Source organism: Meles meles, chromosome 13 (genome assembly GCF_922984935.1).
Source record: "Meles meles chromosome 13, mMelMel3.1 paternal haplotype, whole genome shotgun sequence".
Classification (NCBI taxonomy): Eukaryota; Metazoa; Chordata; class Mammalia; order Carnivora; family Mustelidae; genus Meles; species Meles meles.
This window is the reverse complement of record NC_060078.1, coordinates 76,238,166-76,256,605: the sequence shown is the minus strand read 5'-3', so window position 1 is coordinate 76,256,605 and position 18,440 is coordinate 76,238,166. Positions and strand designations below refer to the sequence as shown.

The following is an 18,440-nucleotide window of genomic DNA, read 5'->3' as shown; positions in this document are numbered from 1 at the left end:
GGGTGGGAGAGCCAGTCATCAAGACCATTCCTTCTTGTTTTCAAAACTGTCTTGGACTTCCCAAGATCATCCTTGCCAAGAGCTCTGTAGCAAAGGTCTTCACGTTGGGGTGTGCGTGCCCGCTGGGTCTGCGGGAACCAACCAGAGGGCTCCTGTGTGCTACCATTTTTAAGAATACCAGAAGAAGAAAATTCAAGAATTCTCTGCCTTTCTAGATCCTCAAGACAAGAAAGCCCTGTCCTGGCGTTCTCTGGGATCTCCCCTGCCACTTGCCCTTTCTCCGTGGCACAGACTCCAAGTGAGAGAAGAAAAGCAGGGTCCTCCCCGCCCTGTGACCGTGGTGCCCTGCTCCACGTGTGAAACCCCCCGGGATTCCAATTAGAAAAGGGTTCTGCTAATAATCATTACAACGGCGACTCAGTGGACGTTATTTTAACACTTACAGCCTGTGGTCAAAGGAAATTAAAAAAAAAAAAATCTTATCTATCTCCATATAGTAGGGCTGCATGCTGATCAATGACAGACTTTTAGGGGGAAAATAACATTATAATAACATTCTGTGAGGATGAAAAAAAGGACGATAGAGAATCCCTCGCCTTTGAAGAATTTTCACGCATTTTTAACATGCATAATGGTGGAAATCACTTTGCCACAGAGATCAGATTCTACCGAATACCTTTAAAAGTGTGATGGATCTGTTCAGTTTCAAAATATTAGCCCCGATTTTTAACAGACGATAAACGATTTCAGATGTTTCCGTAATGTATAAGGGCACACAAATTTTCAAATTTCCTGGAGACGGGCAGTGAGAAAAGGCTGAAGACCACTGCTCGTGGAACCCATCCAGCGGGACGGAGTGGGACCGACGTCTGTTCTGCTGCCTGCCCGTGGTGCTGATCCTACCAAGGTCTTTCTGGGGCCGGCTCACCGAGCTTCCCGCATGCTGGGCTGGAAGGGACGCGGGGTTTGGCCCGTCCTTACCAATTCTGAGGGAACATCGCCTCCTACACTTGGCCCCCAAGCAGTCCAGGGTGTGAGTCTCTATGGCAATGGCCAGGCCCTGAGTCCCAGGGTGGGGTGCCCGCCTGCCGAGGATGGGGTGAGTCTCCGTGGCAGGATCGGACAGGGAGCTGGCTCACCTGTACACAGTGTTCTCCCGGTGGAGGTCTTCCAAGCCACAGAGGATCTCTGCTGCGTAAAACAAGGCTCGCTCCTCCTCGAAGCCAGGGTTACCCATGTTGTAGATGTGGAACTTGAGGTCACCCCCATTCATGATGGTCAGAACCAAGCACAGTGCGTCCTTGGTCTCGTAGGCATAGGCCAGGTTCACCTGGGAGCACAAGGCAGCACGAGGGTGAGGTCCCAGCGACTGCCGCCCACTTCCGCTCATCCTCCTCAGGGTCTGTGAAGCCAGGGCGGGGGGTGGGCGGGGAGGATGGGAGCGGGGTCCTCAGCAGCTCCGTGCCACTGCCCGGCACCCCGCCCGCCTCATGGCGCCCCTGCCCACTGCCGCTCTTGCCTAAAGCGGGACACACCTCCGGATACTGTGGTTCCAAGTGAGGAGGCAAAGTGGGGAGGGCAGGCTGGTACTCTGCCCTTTTAGAAAGCCTGACGGGATGGGGTCTGTGTGCTTCATTCGGTGAAGACCGTAGGTTGCCTTGTTGGCCAGCCAAGAAAAGCAGGGCCCAGATGCCTTTTGGGCCGGGGTCTCATTGCCACAGGGATGCTGGGAGTGGGCTGGAGAGGTGGCCAGAGGGACTCTGTGAAGGGGAACACAGTTTGGCAAAGCCTGCCTCCGCTTGCATGCAGGACGCATCTGGTCAAAGGGACCATTAACAGGGAGGACTTAGTTCCCTGCTGGTGGACACCAGCTGCCCAAGGATGCACGGGGGGGGGGGGGGGGGGGCCGTGGGGATGTGGGAGATGCAGCAGGGCTGGGTCTGAGGTCAAGTCCGCTGATGGTACTTGTCCTTCTCCACATAGGGAGCCAGTCCACATGAAATCTGGCCACCATGGACCAGGCTGGGCACAAGCGGGGCCATAAAACTTGGAGGCAAAGGCCAAGAACAATGGCAGTTGTTTCTGAGGAAAGGACAGAATGGGAGCTGAGCAGGAGGATTCTGGGGACGGTGCTCAGTGCCAGCTGCCAGGCCGGCCCGCCCTCCCACACCTGCCCACAGAGACCAAGGAGGGGCTCCTGGCGGGCGCTGGGCGAACTCCCTGCTGGGGGCAGTGGACGGGGCCCAGTCGAGGTGGTCGACTGGGCCCCGTCCACTGACAAAAGCATCAGGCCGCCAGCCCCTCCCGCTCTCACACAGCTGGTGGGCGTGGGACCAGCACCACACCGACACACCGACAGAGAGCCCCTCGGGAACTGCTACCGAATGGGAAATGCACACGGCCTCTGACGCCACAGTTCCTCCACCAGGACCCCATCCTACGGACGTGCTCCTGGACGCGCACCAGAGGGATGTTCAAGGGTGGACACGGCAGCCTTATTTGCAGTGGCTCAAACACCAGAAGTGACCTGCGCGCGGGGGACCCGTGGGGACCGGTTGCGCAGATGACGGGCTATCTCCGTGCTGCACGGTAGGGAGGGGGGTGCACAGCATCAAAAACAGAGCTACAGCTGTAGGTCTGGCCACAGCAAAGGACCTCGATTCAAGGGGAGAGCACTGACGCTTAAGGCGTCTGGTAGGACTCCACCGGCTAAAAACATCAGGAAGCCTCTTCTTGAGTCCCCCATGCTCGGATGGTTACCCGAAGAGGGAGGCTTTTGTGTCTCAGACCTCTCTGTGCTGCGGGAGTTTCACCCTGCGCATGTTTTCTCATAGTGACACGTGGCAGAGGGATTGAGAGGCGACCAAACACCCACGTGCTCCTCCACGTTTCCCTGCAGCTGGCCGGGCCTGGCGCTGACTAGTTCTGGCCCACGGGCTGTGGGCGGTGTGAGGAACATCCCAGCGGCCGAGGCAGCGCGGGTCCCCGGACAAACCCGCCAGCACACTTGTAAGACTCTAGGTGGGGCAGCTGTAAGGTAGAGAAGGATGGCTAGATGTGGCTGGTCTCTGTGTGCGTGACAGTGGTCTCTCTCGTGTCCAGCTACTTGGGGTTGGGGGTGGTGTGTTACCGCAGCAGAGCCCGGCCGAGACATGGTGACAAAATGAACACAAACAAGATGGCACCCTCCAGGATATGGACACTCAGGTCTCCCCCACGGTGAAACCAGCCTACGGGGGTCTGTGGGAACACAGCTCCTTGGCTGGGCCCAGGGCGGGCTGCTTTTTCCACTGAGGAGTTTACAAGGTGGTTCTGGAGAACAGAGGCCTTGGTCCCACACACAGAGAAGAGCCAGGCCAGTCTGAGTGACTGGAGCAAGTCAGCCACGGTGGGCCATGGGGAGCCTTGTGATGGAGGGAAGGCCTGGCCGCCTTTCTGCTGCTTCATCCTCTCACCGCGGTCCATTTCCCTGTGGGCTGGGGACCTGTCACTCTGGAGGACCCCCTTTCCCAAGGGATGGAAGCCCTGGTCACTAGAAGGGGGCCCTGGCGCTGGGCCCTGGACACTCACCACAAAGCGGCTGTTGACCTTCTCCAGGATCTGCTTCTCGTTGAGTGCCATGGACTCCCCCTTCCTTTTCTTGATCCTCTTCTTCTCCAAGCGCTTGCAGGCGTACATTTTCCCCGTGGCCCGAACCTGGCAGGCACAGACCTGAGGTGCAAGAGAGAAGCCAAGGGTATGGGACAGGTGAAGGCCGACCCCAGGCTCCTCTAGGCCAGGACGCTGGGTTGGTAGGGCTGGGAACTGATGTGCCAGAAGCCTGGCCTGAGCGTGCTCCCAGTCACCGGACCCAAGGATGCCTGGCCTGGGGCCCACTGCTGCACCGGGCCCTGCCCTCAAGCGCTGGCTTCAGTGCCCCTTGGTTCCCTCCCTCTAGCCTTTGGGGAATCCAAGCTTTTCAAGGTGCACAACCAAACATTTATGCCGGTGTTTACATAGCCGGCCAAAGCCTAAAGTGCTGTCCCTCTCTCAGAGGTAACTAGAGCTCCTCTGTCCCAAGCTTCCAACCAGATGTGGCCACTGCTAACTGGGGACTTCACAGCACCAGCTGCTGGGAAGGGAGGCTTATTTGGGTGTGAGACCCCTAACAACCCTGACTTTATAATTCAGCGGAAGAGGAGCCACGCCATTTGGGTTCTTGTCTTCTTGGTTCCACCCCTTTTTTGGTTGTGTGACCTTGGCTGGGTCATCAACCATTCTGACCCTCAGCTTCCCTCATCTCTAAAACGGGCATACCAAGGCTTGCCTCACAGACTGGGAAGATCAGATGCAACAGCACATATTACTGGCAGCGTGGGGCCAAGATTCTCGGGCCCCTCATGCCCGCACTCCTCCGTCCAAAGACAGCCAAGAACGCCTGCTTCTCCCTCCAGACGCCAACCCTGAGGCTGGCTCCAAGCGCACTTCCATCCCACCGGCCCTGCGGCCAGCCGCCTTTCCCACCTCTGCAGCACCTTCTGTTCCCCGGCCCACGCCTCACCTTCCCTCCCCGCCAGGGGGCGCAGGACACCTTAAGCCCATCCAGAAGGGACAGAAACGGGACAGGAGTAGGGGAACTTCCCACTGAAGACACGGATGTTCACTCACCTCCCCAAAGCCCCCTTTTCCTAGTACTCGGTACTGCCTGAAGGTGTTTTTGGTTACCGGTTGCCTGGAAAAAAGCAAGAATCCAACACTGGTCTCATGGTGTTGAGATGCAGAATCCACGAGAACAGACGACCGCCGCACTGCGTGTCCTCCGAATCATCGCCGCAGACGGGTCCCTCAAGGGCTTGTTCCGGGGCTGGGTGTTCAAATCCCAGGCCACCCGCCCTCGGCCCCCTGCGGCTTGGGACCCAAGCGATCCTCGCTCGCTCGCTTGCTTGGAGGGCAGAGCAGAGGAGTGAAGGGGCTGCTTCACACACTTTCCTTGTGGCTCCCCCTCTCTCCAAATGAAAATGCGGTGGCTAAGCTCAGAAAGCAGCTGTGCTCTCTGCAGGGAGAAGGGAGGGGGCCAGGAACCGCACAGTTTGGTGTCCCAGGGAGGACACAATAGTCCTCCCCACACCTGCACATCTGGTCCACCTGCCCACTTCTTGGCCCCAGGGGGAAAGGGTGCTGGTCACCTTAACTGCAGGTCTCCAGCCCTCCTGCCACCAAGGGCCCCTTCATCACAATTCCCCCACAGCTCTGCAACACTAGAAGCTCCTGTCTGCCCAAAGCGCTATTTACGAAGTAATCATTGCTTTGTATCTCCTGGGCCCCATTTTTTTTTAAGATTTTATTTATTTATTTGACAGAGAGAGATCACAAGTAAGCAGAGAGGCAGACAGAGAGAGAGAGGAGGAAGCAGGCTCCCTGCTGAGCAGAGAGCACGATGTGGGACTCGATCCCAGGACCCTGATATCATAACCTGAGCCGAAGGCAGAGGCTTAACCCACAGAGCCACCCAGGTGCCCTACTGGCCCCCCTTTTAATTAGCTAAAGCCATTTATGTCTAATCAGACAGACCCTCTGATCCTGAGGCAAGGGTGGGACCTCACGGAGTAAACAAACGGTCATCTAAAATCACCTCGAAGAACTCCAGGGTGCAGACAGCCTGGGCTTGGTCAGCACTGGCCTGTTTGGCTGAAAATAGCTGCCCCCAACCCAGCTTTTCTGAGGTATAACTGACAAATGGTACCCAACTGATGCTTTGATACAGGGACACACTGTGAAAGAATCACCACAATCAAGCTGTCACCTCCCATAGCTACCATGTTCCCTCTTCCCCTCTCATTGGTAAGAACACTTAAAATCTCCCGTCTTAGCCAACTTCGAGGTACAGGACCATGAACTAGAGTCACGTTACTGTGCGTCAGCTCTCCAGAGCTTATCCGTCTCCCAGAACTGAAACCTTGCATCCCTCGACCTCCATCTCCCATGACCTCCACCCCCCACCCCCGGCCCCTGGCAGTCACCAGCCACTCTCTGCTCCTAGGACTGGGACCTTATCTGAGATTCCACATCTAAGTGAGATCATGCAGGATCTGTGTCTGGCTTATGTCACTTAGCAGAACGTCCTCCAGGTTCCTTAACGTTATCATAAATGGCGGGATTTCCTTCATTTTTCAGGCTCAATAATATTCTGCGTACGTATCTACTACGTTTTCTCTCCCACGCTCACTGCAGCATTACTCACCAGGGCTAAGAGATGGAAACAACCCAAGCATCCTTGGACCATGAACCGATAAAGAACAATCCTCTTTTAGGAGATCAAACTTAGCTTTTGGACCTCCAGGACTACTTCTGAGCGTCCCCCAACCCCACCGCGGGGGCTGGACCAGGGCACACGCTGGAGTACGCCTGAGCTGCCCCACATAAGTGGGTCAGCTTGAGAAAGACTGGTGAGCCTCTGGTCACCGAGCAGCTCCTGAATGAACCCTCCGTTGCAACCCTTCTTGCCATTGGGTCCCAAAGGTCCTCACGCCACACCTCTCACAGGACAGCCCCGAACCCCCCGCCGCCCGGTGGCTCTCTCTGGCAGGCCTGTCTGGAGCTCATGAGCCCTGACTCACTCTCTCTTCTGTTTCTTTGGAGCGGGGGGGTTTCGACACACAGATTACGTCCCCGCTGGGAGCACAGGGCTGCCCCCCAGGGGACTCTCCACGGCTCCGTGTCCTCCTGCCCATGAACGGCCCACGACAGCAAAGCCTCCATGTGGCTGCATGGGCCGTGCGGCCCTGGGCAGCGTCTCTACAGCCGCCCTCGAAACCACATGAAGGCGCCCGGGCCTAACAGTTTACGATACATGGAGAACAAACAGTCGGTCGGCGTTACCACAGAGCTCCTCTGCGAGGGGAAATGAGTGTAATACAGTCTCCGAGGAATTTCTCGGTTAACCTTGGGAGGGAGAAAATCCCTTTAATATTTCAACAGTACAGCACGAACAGGCCACGATCTTGTTAGCAAAAAAAAAAAAAAAAAAAAGGGAAAGGGAGGAAGTGGGGTCCTGTCAGTCATTTAGGGGCATTTCTAGGCCAGGTTCCCGCCCTAGAGGCTTCAACAACTTCATGCCCACAAAAGGGCCTAACTTCTTCACAGTTAACACACAGATTTAAAAAGCCTGTTTCTCCATTTCGAGTAGCCAGGAGAGACAAGTAAAATCAAAGCCAATGGCCACATCTATTGAACAGAGTGCTGGGTGGAATAAGGGGGAAGGACTTGATCAAAGGGCCTTGGCTTCAGGTTCCAGCCCTGCCAGGCCCTTGCTGTGTGACCCAGGACTGACTGATCAACCTCTCTGAGCCTTGTATCTTCAGTAAAACGACACTGAAAAGGCAACTGTATCCCAAGGCTCTTTGTAAGCTGCTGTGTGAGCGTCCGATATCGTCATTAGAACTCTACGGACTAGGACGCCCGGTGGCTCGGTCAGTTCAGCATCTGCCTTCGGCTCAGGTCATGGTCCCAAGGTCCTGGGAGCAAGCCCTGCGCTGGGCTCCCTGCTCAGTGGGGAGCCTGCTTCTCTCTCACCCTCTGCTGCTCCCCCTGCTTGTGCGCGTTCGCGTGCTGTCAAATAAATAAAATCTTTAAAAAAAAAACAAAACTCTAGAAACAAAGGACACCTGCCTTGCAGAGTCTTCAGGGTAACGGTGCCACTGCGGGAAGCGCCTCGCACACGCCCAGTGTACTCCGCACAACTGCATCAGGAGGTGGGACGGTCCCCACTGTGCAGGTGAGAATGCTTGGGCTCTGAGAGGTGACATGAGCTGCCCAAGGTCATGACGGTAAGTGGTGGCTCTGGGGCTGGGATCCCAGGAAGTCCGCTGCAGAGCCCATATCCAGTGTCTCGAGCCCACACTGCCGCCCCGGGAAGGTGGGCAGAGGTCGGGGTGTGTGGCACACAGCCTTGGCTCGGGAGTGGGGGGCAGGGGGTGGCGAGGACGTCCCCCCCACACTGTCTGTGATCCTCAGGAACACAAGGGCCAGCTGTTCCTTCCCACACCAGCCACTTGAGGGTGACAGACAGTGACGCTGATGATCTCACCGACAACCACAACCGCATCCTGCCTTGACTTCCTGGGGCCAAACGGCTGACCCTTGCCCAACACTGTAGGCATGGACCTCGCTTACCTCAGCTCGTCCGCACCCAGGCCTACGACGGCACGCACTATTATTATCCCCATCTCACAGGTAAGAAAACTGACGTGGGGAGGGGTGAGCAGCCCTCGCTGAGGTCCCTGCGAAGGTAGAGCCAGGACTCAGACCCAGGCCGTGGACCCCAGGGCCCGCAGCAGGATGTCTGCCCTGACCCTCACCTCCTCGGCTCTCCTGGAGCCTCTGTGCGCACGTGCAAGGGGGCCAGTGGCAGCGAGTGGCCCACAGAGAAGACGGACGCCTGCTCAACTGTCATTCCCACCAGTGGGGGTGGACAGAAACGAACCCCTGTGGTACAGAGCTGGGTGTTTCCCTCTGGGCTTTCTGAAGTGGGCAGGGGAGAGCCGTGGATGGGCTCTTTGGGCAACTTGTCCTACAGCTTCCCGTGCATCTGCAGGGCACTCGGCCAGCAAAGGTGGGGACAGGCAGAAGCTAAATGGCTCCTGGCTCTCTGCCCAGAGGGTGCCCAGACGTCTGTGGGGGGCAGGCCTCAGGCACATGGACCCCTGGGCTGTGGAAGGGGATGCTCCTGCCCTTGTCTACCAGTGCAGCCCAGCACGGATTTAACACAGGCATTGCCCTGTTCTGCCAATTCTGAACAGTGTGGTGGGCAGAGCCCTGTGCTGGGGTCCTGGGCCGGGGCCTCCCCGCAGCTGCACTGCCGGCCTGCTGTGGGACCAGCCCACACCCTCTCTGTGGCTCTTTCTTTTCAGACACACGGAGCCGAGTCACTGCCGTGTCTGCGAGAGCACTTTGCAGAGAAAAGGCAGTAAACAAAACAGGAAAATCTGCTCAGTTTTATCCATTCTTAGAGATGAAAAGATAAACAAGAAGGAAAGCCTGCTGCTCACACGCCGGCCAGGAAAGCACGAGAACAGTATGGGTGAGGCTGAGGGGAAGCAGGCACCGAGACACTGGCAGGACTGGAAACGGGGGACGGCTGTCTGGGAGGGTAGCTTAGCGGTCCCTCACGGTTTCGCTTTGGCCGAAATTCCTTTGCGGGGATTTCTGTGGACGGACTTCCGAAAGCACAGGAAGAGATATCTACAAAGCTACCCGTTATTTAGGGAAGATTGTGCACGGAACTGAGAGCAACCTCTATGTCCATCAACAGGGGACTGAGCTAAACTCATTCATGAGTCTCTCCGCGACTCACTCGGAGAACACGGCAGCTCCTTTTCTGCGGATAGAGAGAGGATTCCCCAAACCAGTGAACCAAACAAGCAAGGGTAAGTATGTGCGTATTTATGAGAGTGAGCGCGCGTGTACTGTAACAAGCACAGAGCACTTCTAGAAGAGAGAGCCGAGAACTTAGTCAACAGGAGGATGTGGCGAATTTTACTCGAACCATGGAGCCACGAAGGTCGCTGATTTTTCTGGGCTCTCGGCTGGAAAGCCCGTCGCCCACTCGTCCCGTGCGCACACGCGGGCACACGCTTGCAGGCGGGCTGTGCCGGGGAGCACTCACCTTTCCAACCACTTCCACTGCAGAAAGCGATCAAAATACATGCTGTCCAGATACTCATGGAAGGGCTCTCCCTTCAGGTAGTCGTGGACAGACCTGGCTCGGAGAGAATAAATGACCATTTTACAATCCTAGCCTGAAGCCAACGGCCAGAGCCATGCATACGTATCCGCAGGGTAACACCCGCCTCAGAGGCCCGTCATCCTACCAGAGTGACTACCTGATCCCGTGGGCACTTACTGGGGCCCTGCCACGGCACGGCTCTAGGCGCGGGCTAGAGCTGTGAGCGTGAGGAGGGTGTTGTGATGTGGGAAAAGCATCAGAGAGAGGCCTACAGAAGCACGTTATCATGACGGAGAGTTAGGTGAGGCCCCTGGGGGGCTCAGGTAGAGCTCCCTTTCTCATGAAGGGACTCCTGAGCTGCTGTGAGGACAGAAGAATACTTAAGCGGGTGCAGGGGTGAGTGTGTGCAGGGGTGGGCAGAGCAGGGATGCAGCGCCTGAGGGCCCAGGCTCGGCCCAGGCTCAGGATTTGGTCCAGGACCAGTGAAGCCACCGGGAGCTTTCCATGGCCGCAGCAGAGTTCACCAGTCGCCTGCTGTGGGCCAGGCCCCCCTGAAGCTGGCTGTGGGAAGGGGCAGATGGGCTTCTTTCCTTTAAAGAGCCATGACACTGACCAATGCAGCCCAGGCACTTGGGACGTGGGGTTGTGGGTGGGGGAGCAGTGGGCACAGTGGGGCCATGTTGGACCCGGTCTCCTGCCAAACATGAGGGCAACAGCCAGTGCAGGGGACCGGGATGTCCATTCCCTCAGGGCTACAGGGACAGCCCAGGGCTTCACCCGCTGTCAGATCTGACCCTCAGCCAGCTCCAAGAGGACAGCAACCAGGCTTATTTCTGTTTATTATTGTGTGTTGTGGAGGGGGGAGGTTCTCTCCTCGGCACCTAACAGGGCTGGGTCCCAAGCTGGCCCTCTCTCCATGCCCATTCTCAACGTGGACTCCAGCTCTTCCCACAGGGCACAGGGGCACTGATTTTCATGTCCTCCCTGCCTGGCTGGAAGCGCCGTGGAAGCCAGGCCTGGTTCTTGCTCACCATAGCCGGCGAAGTAGCTGTCACGGTGCCAGGCACACAGCAAGCTCCCCACTGTCTGGGGGGCAAAGGCTGAACGGGGGCTCACAGCAAGCCGTGCGGGGCGATCAGGCTGCGGAAGGTTTTTGGTGTGCAGGTACGTGTCAGCTTATGAGGCAGGTTACCTGGGTGGGTACAGGCATATGGGTGTGCCTACTGGCTCACGCCTTCACAGTATGTGTGCAAGGGACGGGTCGGGGCTTCCCTGGTGTCTGGCCAGCAGCACACCCACCGACTTGTCTCCTACTCCATCAGGATGGCCGTAGGGCCTGCAGACAAGGTACCGGGGGGCGGCTAAGGTGGCCCCCAGCCCCCTTCCTGCAGCAGCGCTACCTGGCTCTGGCTGCTGGCAGCACTGGGGGGTGGGCCCTGGGAAGGACTCCCAAACCACCCAGACGGGGTCAAGTTTTTGCACATTCCTCTGTCTCAACAGCCTGGAGAGCCACTTGCTTTCAACGCCCTTTGAGGCAGATGTTTTGTTTGGACTCGGCCCTCTGGTATCTTTTCCGTTCGTAAGAAGTATACAAACAGCTGCGTGGCTTGGCTGGGGCCCCGGGCATGGCAGACCTGCCCCGGGGCCGGCGCTCCAGGTGGACGGTAGAGGCACCCCCTCTCCAGGGCCGCGTGGAGGCCCAGCCTGGGCAGGGAGGGAGCACTTACTGTGCGCAGGCAGAGAAGAGTTCCTTGGAGGGCCTCTGTAGGAGCTTCTCCTCCGTCTGGGAGACCAGGTCCCGGCCAACCTGGGCAATGAAAACTGGGGACTGGAGGAAGAGAAGAGGACATGTCAGCGAGGGGCAGGCGCGGGGCTCCTCCCCTCCCTCCTGCCCACTCCGGGCCCTGAGCCACACGCCACATTCAGGGGCACGCAAAGGTGGCTGGGGTGAAAGGCGGTGAACGAGCCTAGACTTAAGGCCAGGTTTCTGGCTCTGCCACTTTGAGTCTGTGTGACCTCGTGGAGGTCGCTAGGTTCCTCTGAGCCTTGTGGCCCTCATCTGTGGCACCCTGAGAATGATGTCCCTGTGTCCTTGGCTTGGGGTCAGACCCGAATGAGATGTATGTATGGAACTGTCCCGCACGGATGGGTTGGTCAGTCGGCCCCTGGCAGCTTGCAGATGCCCCTTCCCAGGCTGGGCCTGTCTGCACAGAGGGCAAGGTGAACACCTGCCCAGCCTCAAAGTCCTGCATGAGAGGGTCTGGAATGGGCGGAAGGGCCAGCAAAAGCACAGCTTAGCAGCGGCGGCGGGGGAAGGTTGCACTCCATGGGCACAGCTTTGATTGACTGCCCTGGGTGGTGGTGGCTCCCTGACCCCGACCCCGTTCCTCCCTCCCTAAAAACCTGTATGAGCGAGACTGCAGAAAAGATGCTCGAGGTTGCAGAAGGAGCCCCCCCACCAAGAAACCGGAAGCCCGAACACTGGTCTCCCCTCTGGGACCACTGTGTGTCTCCATCTCTGCCTCCGTTACACACAGAAGCTTCTGCGGAGATGGTTGGCTGCTGGGGTGGGGAGGTTGCTTCTAAGACTTGGGGAACTTTCTTGCGAACTCTGGCAGCTGAATCTCTTGGGGTCAGTAACTCTGGGCTCTTTCAGAGCAATCAAATCCCAACACAAACCCAGAGGCCATGGGCAAATTTGCACCATGAGAGCCGATGGCCAGGCAACCTTGGCTGGAAGGGCCCATGCCAGGCACAGAACGGAATCCACGGTACGTACAGTAAGGAGCCACCTGAAGCTATGCGTGGTGCCGGGATGTGATCTGAATCTGGGAGGAGTCAGCAAAGACCAAACACACATGCTGGGCGGGGAAGTCATGGGGAGAAACCCCCAGTTCTTGGACCTCAGAAGAGGCAGCTGGGTTGCCCACCTGTACACACTCCACTGCACCCATTTTGCCATCAGACGCCGCCCTGGGAAGACCTGCCCTTAGCCGGAGTGGACTGAACCTGGCATCAGGCACGTTGCGGGGGTGTTAAAAGGTGAAGCCAGTGTGGCCCTGACTGAGCACTTTTTCTCCAGGAAGATGGGAAAGACGTTAATCAGGTAATGCCCTCACGGGAATTTCTCTTGCCTCTCCAGGCTGCATGTGGTCATGTATAAAAGGGCCCCGCTGACAGACTTTTTTTTTAACCAGCAAACTTCTTTTTTCCTCCTCCAAATGAACTTTATCTATAGACCCACTATTTAAAACCAATGGGTAGCCCAGGTTTGCCTCTGCCGAAGGCCAGCTGTGGTCAAGCCCTGCGAGAAACACCTTAGGTGCGCTCCGTCATCTAACCCTCATCATGGCTCCGCGAGGTGAAGACCGTAATGCTCACTTCACAGATGAGGAAATGGAGGTCCAAAAATTTCAGTCAGTGGACACCAGGTCACCCAGCCAGTAAGTGGCAGACAGGGGATAGGAACACAGGTTGGGAGGGCGGGTCTGGAGGGAGTCTGGTTGAAGATGGTGGGGTGTCTGGGCCCCCTGGGCCCCTCTCACCCATTCCCCACCTCCCAGGAGCCCCTCAGTCCTCAAGGCGGGCAGGGCACTGTGCAGCCCTCCAGCAGAGGCAGGAAGAATGAAATGGAAGGCAACGGGGCTCAACGCCATGAGCCCCCCCACGCTCAGAGAGGGAGAGCATTACCAGGCAGGGTCATCTGGGAAAGGCTTCGTGGAGGACAGGATCAGAGCAAAGCGGAATCTGGGCTCAGACTTCCACCCCTCCTGGGCCTTCCCACGGAGGACCGTACTCTGCTGCCTCCCCAGCCAATGGGAGGGGCAGCCCAGGGCCTAAGGAGGATCCAGCCGTGTGCATGGAGTCCCACCGCTCTCGTTCTCCGCGGTGGGCTGGCGGGAGGGCTCTGGGGATGCTGCCCACGGTCAAAGCCCTAATAGGACTTAATGAGCGGGTAGTAGTGCATTTGGTTTGATGACCATGGGTTTAAATCAGTCCCTGGCTCAACATGAAGAGATGAAGCGATTCCAAGCAAACCCCCTTTCAAGTGACTCCAGAGAGTAGCGCCTCTGCCAGTAAGGGAATAAGAAGCTGTTGGTCCGTTTGAGTTAGGAATTGAAACCCGAACCTGCCAGGGGGGTGAGAGGAGCAGCTGCCCAGGGGACATTTCCACAGGACATTGGTGATTTTTGCATAGACGGAACTGGAAGGTGTTGGTCTTTTCCCTCCAAGTCAGAGAAGTCAGTTTCCAAGGGAGACTCATGAAGGCGGCTCTCCCTAGCCCGAGTCTAGCACATCATGGAAAGTAAAGTGCCCCAGACACTCAGCGTGCTCTGGGGTCTCAGCAGCCGCAGCTGCTGCATACCATGCCTGTGGCTTGAACGCAGAATTCCACATTTCAGATCTCGTTCCACGAAGCTAATCCCTTCTGGTCCCAGGAGGCCTGTGAGGTGGGCCAGGGAAGGGAGGGGTAACCTTGGGGCCAGGTGGGCTCTGGACAGGAATATCACGTGAGAGAGCTCAGGAATGCCAGGAGAACTGTGATTAGCTCTGTGGCTCTTTCTAGCAGGAACTGTCCCTCTGGGGGGAAGCTGAGGGTCAGGCTGGGGAGAAGGCTGGAGACTATCCTCCTCCATGTTAAAGACGTGCCCCTATTTTCTAATCAAACACAAAAAGCCCTAAGGCCCTTAGATATCGGCAGGGCTGAAAGCGGCCAGGAGAACGGGTCTTGGTGGAGGTCTCTGCTACAAGTTGCCCTGGGGTCTGGGACCCTCTCAGGCCAGCAGTATTTTGAAGTGACATTTTATTTCTTTGGTCACCAGATGGTCTCAAGTAGCTCCAGCCAGCAGGCCTTGACTTTTAATACCACAGTGTGAATTTAGGCACCAAGTTTCCTCCGAAATGTGTGGAATTAGCTCTTGGTGGTACCGCTTCTGAGGACAGGAGGAAGAAATTGGGGACAGGGTTTCTCTGCTGGAGGCCACCATGAATGGCCTCCTGATGGCCTGGGGCACTGGAGCTCACCAGCTGGCCAGCCTCCATGAGGCCATATGCCCAGCCTGGCCCGAAAGTCCACTCTGATGACAGGAGGAACCCCAGCTGCTCTTAAGGACTGCTCCGTGGCCAACTTCCGGGACAGCTTAAGACAGCACGACACGTCTTGGGGACATGGCTGTGCTTACTGGGGGCTGCTGTCTCCCTTTTGGCCAGACTGACAAGAAAGAACCCCGCTTCCCTGAGGAGCTGTCGGCTGCAGGGAGCGTCTGTCGAGCCCCTGAAATCACGCCTGGAGCAAGCGAACCTGCACCCTGCTCCCCTCTTTGGCTAAGGCTCCTCTCCACCACTTCCCCCCACAGTTACTGGGGAACAGAGGGGGCAGTAACGCTCGGGGGTGCTTTGTCTACTCTGAGTCTGTGCCTTGGGACTCAACCAGGAAGCAGGTGATGACCCGCCGCACCCGAGGCTCTGCCCTGAGGCCGCTCCGATGCCCTCCTTCACTGACTTCACCACCCGAGACAGGCAGCACCAGGGCGGCCATAGCCCGGGCCCAGCTCTGCCTCCACGGCCCGGCAGCACGCCCACAAGGTGGCGCTACGGAGCCCCTCACAGCGCTTCACTGCGCACACTCCCCACAGGTGGCTCGGCCTCCTGGGCCTCGGAGTAGGGAGGCCAGATGGCACACCTGAAATAATTACCAAGTGATTCATCTCAGACCTGGGAGCGTGACCTTTGCAGTGACAGTTGAGGGGGAAAATGAGAAATCGGCCTGGGAGGGAGCCCTCGGGAGGGAAGGCGAGCGCAGGACCTTGAGGGAGAGGTCGGACTGACACAGGTGGAGGCGGCCAGCATGGCACGGGCAAAGGCCAGGGGGCTGGAGAAAGCAGGGAGGGGGTGCGCAGAGAGAGGACGACTCATCTAGAAGACGTTAAACAAGCAGCCGACACGGGTGCTGCCATCTGTGTGTGGCTGGTTCTCATGGACCTCTGCATCGTTTTAGCCCAACGATGGCATCGAGAGGGCGATGCTGCATCTGGTCCCCTGGGCACTGCTGTCTCCCTCTGCCCTGGGACGTCATTTCCTGCCCGAGTGAGGAACCCCACATGTCTGAAAACCTTGCTCCTGAAACATCTGCTGGCTTCAAAGTCTCTGGTTTAAAGACGTCAGACGAGAGGGAATCAGCTGTCTGTGGCTGGTGTCTCTAACGTCACCCAGGGATGGAGGCATGGGTGGGCTGTGAAAGGCTCTTCGGAATCACCTCCCACACCTCCTTAGTAGTCATCAGTAATCCTGAAGCAAGTGCCCCTGGGGTCACCCTCAGAACCTTCTGGAAACACATACCCTACACTTGTTCACAGATTCAGGGCCCGAGGTGGAGCAGGAGGAAGAGATCACAGAGGACTCACTGGTTCCAGTCACTCATGGCACAGATGGGTTAACTGAGACAAAGGACCAAGAAGGGAAGGGACCCCTCCAAGGTTACATTGTGGCCCCTGGTGCAGCCAGGATTAACACCTGGAGAGAGTCCATGGCAGGGCTGAGCAGATCTGAGCTGCAATGGCCCTGAACCAGGTGTCCTGGGCCAGCTCTGGGGGAAGGACATAGCTTTGGTCTCATTGGCCCCACTCAAATCCAGCCTGTGCCCACCTCACGGACGGGACACGCACCCACAGCAAGCCGAACCCCGGCATCTCTCCCACCCACCCCTCCACTCCGTCTCCACCTCACCGCCCTGCATTCAAGAATTCTCTTCTCTCACCTGTGGCCACTTCCTCTTGCAGTGAGTGACACAATGGCCGCCAAAGGAGTTTTTCCATACCACACAGCACAGATGGTCTCCACTCCAAAGGGCAGAGCCCACTGCCCTCTTGACCCTGGCCCCAAATGCCCTTCTCAATCTGCTTTTCCCTCCAGCCTTCTGCTCATGGACACTCACCCCACACTCGTCTCTTCCTGGGAAGCTCTAGCTCTCTAGCTGCCGGACCTTTGCTTGTTCCCTTGGAAGAAGCCCTTCCTGCCCCATCAGGGCACGTCCAAATTCCACCCCGTCTTCACGACCCACTTCTAATACAACCTCATCTGAGCTGATTTTCTGAGCAGGCAGGACCTTCCCCCAGTCCCACCTCCCAGGGCAAGTGTCACTGTCACCGTCACTGCTGTCTCTTGAGCATCTACCGTATGTTAAGTCCTATGAGCTTTACATGGGGTTATCTTTTTTGATCCTCTCAAGTAGGTTTTAACTAATACAATTCTCCATTTTAGAGATGCAGAAATAGGCTCAGAGAAGTTAAGTAACTTGCCCAAGCTCACGCAGCTAGCATGGGAGCAAAGACAGGATTCAAACCCAGGTAATCGAGTCAGAGAGCCTTATCACTAGACACCACCATGTTCTCCAAGAACGTCACTGTCCTTCTCAGACCTTGTGAGGTCGAGACTTTGGTCTTGGAGGACCATGGGGGCTGGAGGATAAGCGAAATGGACTCTGTGTGTTCGCGTAAACGCTGTTTGTATAGTGGTGTTGGACGTACCACACGTGCACGCACACGCGCACAGACACACGCAGGCTAACGGCCAACATATGCTTCGCTTCACCGTATGAAAACATCCCACCGAAGAGCTCCGTGCTCATTAGCCGCGGTTGCATCAGTGAACAAAAGGTCAGCCCAGGAGACTGTCCGCTCTATCTCCAGACGCAAGCACTTAGGGCTTAATGATGTGTATATTTTCATATGTGGGCAGCTGACATTCCCCATGTAAACTATTTGCAATTTCCCAATGTGGACAGACTCCGCTTTCAGGAAAAGCTGAGCGGGAAAAGGGGTTCTGGAGGGCCCCCTGCCTTCCAAAAAGGGCTGCTTAGAGGTTTGCCTGTCTGGCCCATGCCAGAGTGGAGGCAGCTGTTTCTTGTGGGGGCCACCCCCATTTCCCACTTCTCCTCCAGGACAGGAACAGGGGAGGGGCACTCCCACAGCCATACCCTGGCCGCCCCTTGACCCTTCACAAGGGATCTGCGTCAGCCGTGGGAAGCCCTCATATGGAGCCGCCAGGGCCTGGCTGGGGGCGGGGGCAGGGGCCGGAATCAGGCCTCCAGCAGGAGCCAAGGCCAGAGGCGGTTGTGGGCGCCTGCGAGGGGGGCCGGCCCGATAGTTACTGGCCCCTCGATGTCAGTTTTCCCACAAATGTATACATCTCTTGCTCCCCAGAACAAGGCCAGCTAGTGGAGTTGGTGATTTAGGGTCACAGACGTGGAAACTGAGCTCCAGACAGCTCCTTGAAGGGCAGGAAAGCTGCTCGTTCCCGTCTCCTCTGAACTGGCTACGATGCTTGGCGAGCAGCCAGGACTCCATACGTGCTCCTAGCCAGAACAGTCAGTAAAGGGGGGACCTGAGATTCACACCCAGGCCTGCCCGGCTCCATAAGCTCTAATCTCTCTGCTCTGCTTCGCGGATGAGAACTGACGATGGTACACAGTAGGCGCTCAAAGTATCTGCTGAACAAACGTGCGCGCACATTCGCATTCACTGCAGGGGAGAGGGAAGCGGAGAGCAGGAGTGTCTTGCCCACCAGAAGCACCCTCACCCTCCGGTCCACCCTGACTTCATGACGACTGGGCCAGAGTTCTGCGGGGTGTTCTTAGTTACAAAAGGTTGGTGTGCCTGTCCCAGGCAGACACTGTGGGCTGGAGGCTTGGGGGAGAACCTGGAGCCGCCCTTGGGGGAAGCGTCCTGGTGCCAGCTTC

At 57.3% G+C, this 18,440-nt stretch overlaps 1 protein-coding gene and 1 long non-coding RNA gene across 5 annotated transcripts in view; one reads left to right on the top strand and one right to left on the bottom strand.

Annotated features, from left to right (window-relative positions):
* Nucleotides 1–18,440, bottom strand: part of GRK5 (G protein-coupled receptor kinase 5) — a 207,053-nt gene that overhangs the window by 16,425 nt on the left and 172,188 nt on the right. For 2 of the 4 annotated variants that reach the window (XM_046027594.1, XM_046027595.1), the window contains 5 exons: nucleotides 11,431–11,531; nucleotides 9,644–9,736; nucleotides 4,648–4,711; nucleotides 3,571–3,711; nucleotides 1,140–1,330 (listed from right to left, as the gene is read on the bottom strand). In XM_046027594.1, coding sequence (XP_045883550.1) covers nucleotides 1,140–1,330; nucleotides 3,571–3,711; nucleotides 4,648–4,711; nucleotides 9,644–9,736; nucleotides 11,431–11,531 — 590 coding nt within the window. Of the gene's footprint in view, nucleotides 1–1,139; nucleotides 1,331–3,570; nucleotides 3,712–4,647; nucleotides 4,712–8,151; nucleotides 8,236–9,643; nucleotides 9,737–11,430; nucleotides 11,532–15,431; nucleotides 15,437–18,440 lie in introns of those variants that run through there. The other 2 variants (XM_046027597.1, XM_046027596.1) reach the window with 2 other exon arrangements.
* Nucleotides 8,543–15,423, top strand: LOC123955490. Its single transcript, XR_006821288.1, has 4 exons — nucleotides 8,543–9,404; nucleotides 12,669–12,809; nucleotides 12,942–13,146; nucleotides 14,527–15,423. It is a non-coding gene; the product is annotated as an uncharacterized LOC123955490 (long non-coding RNA).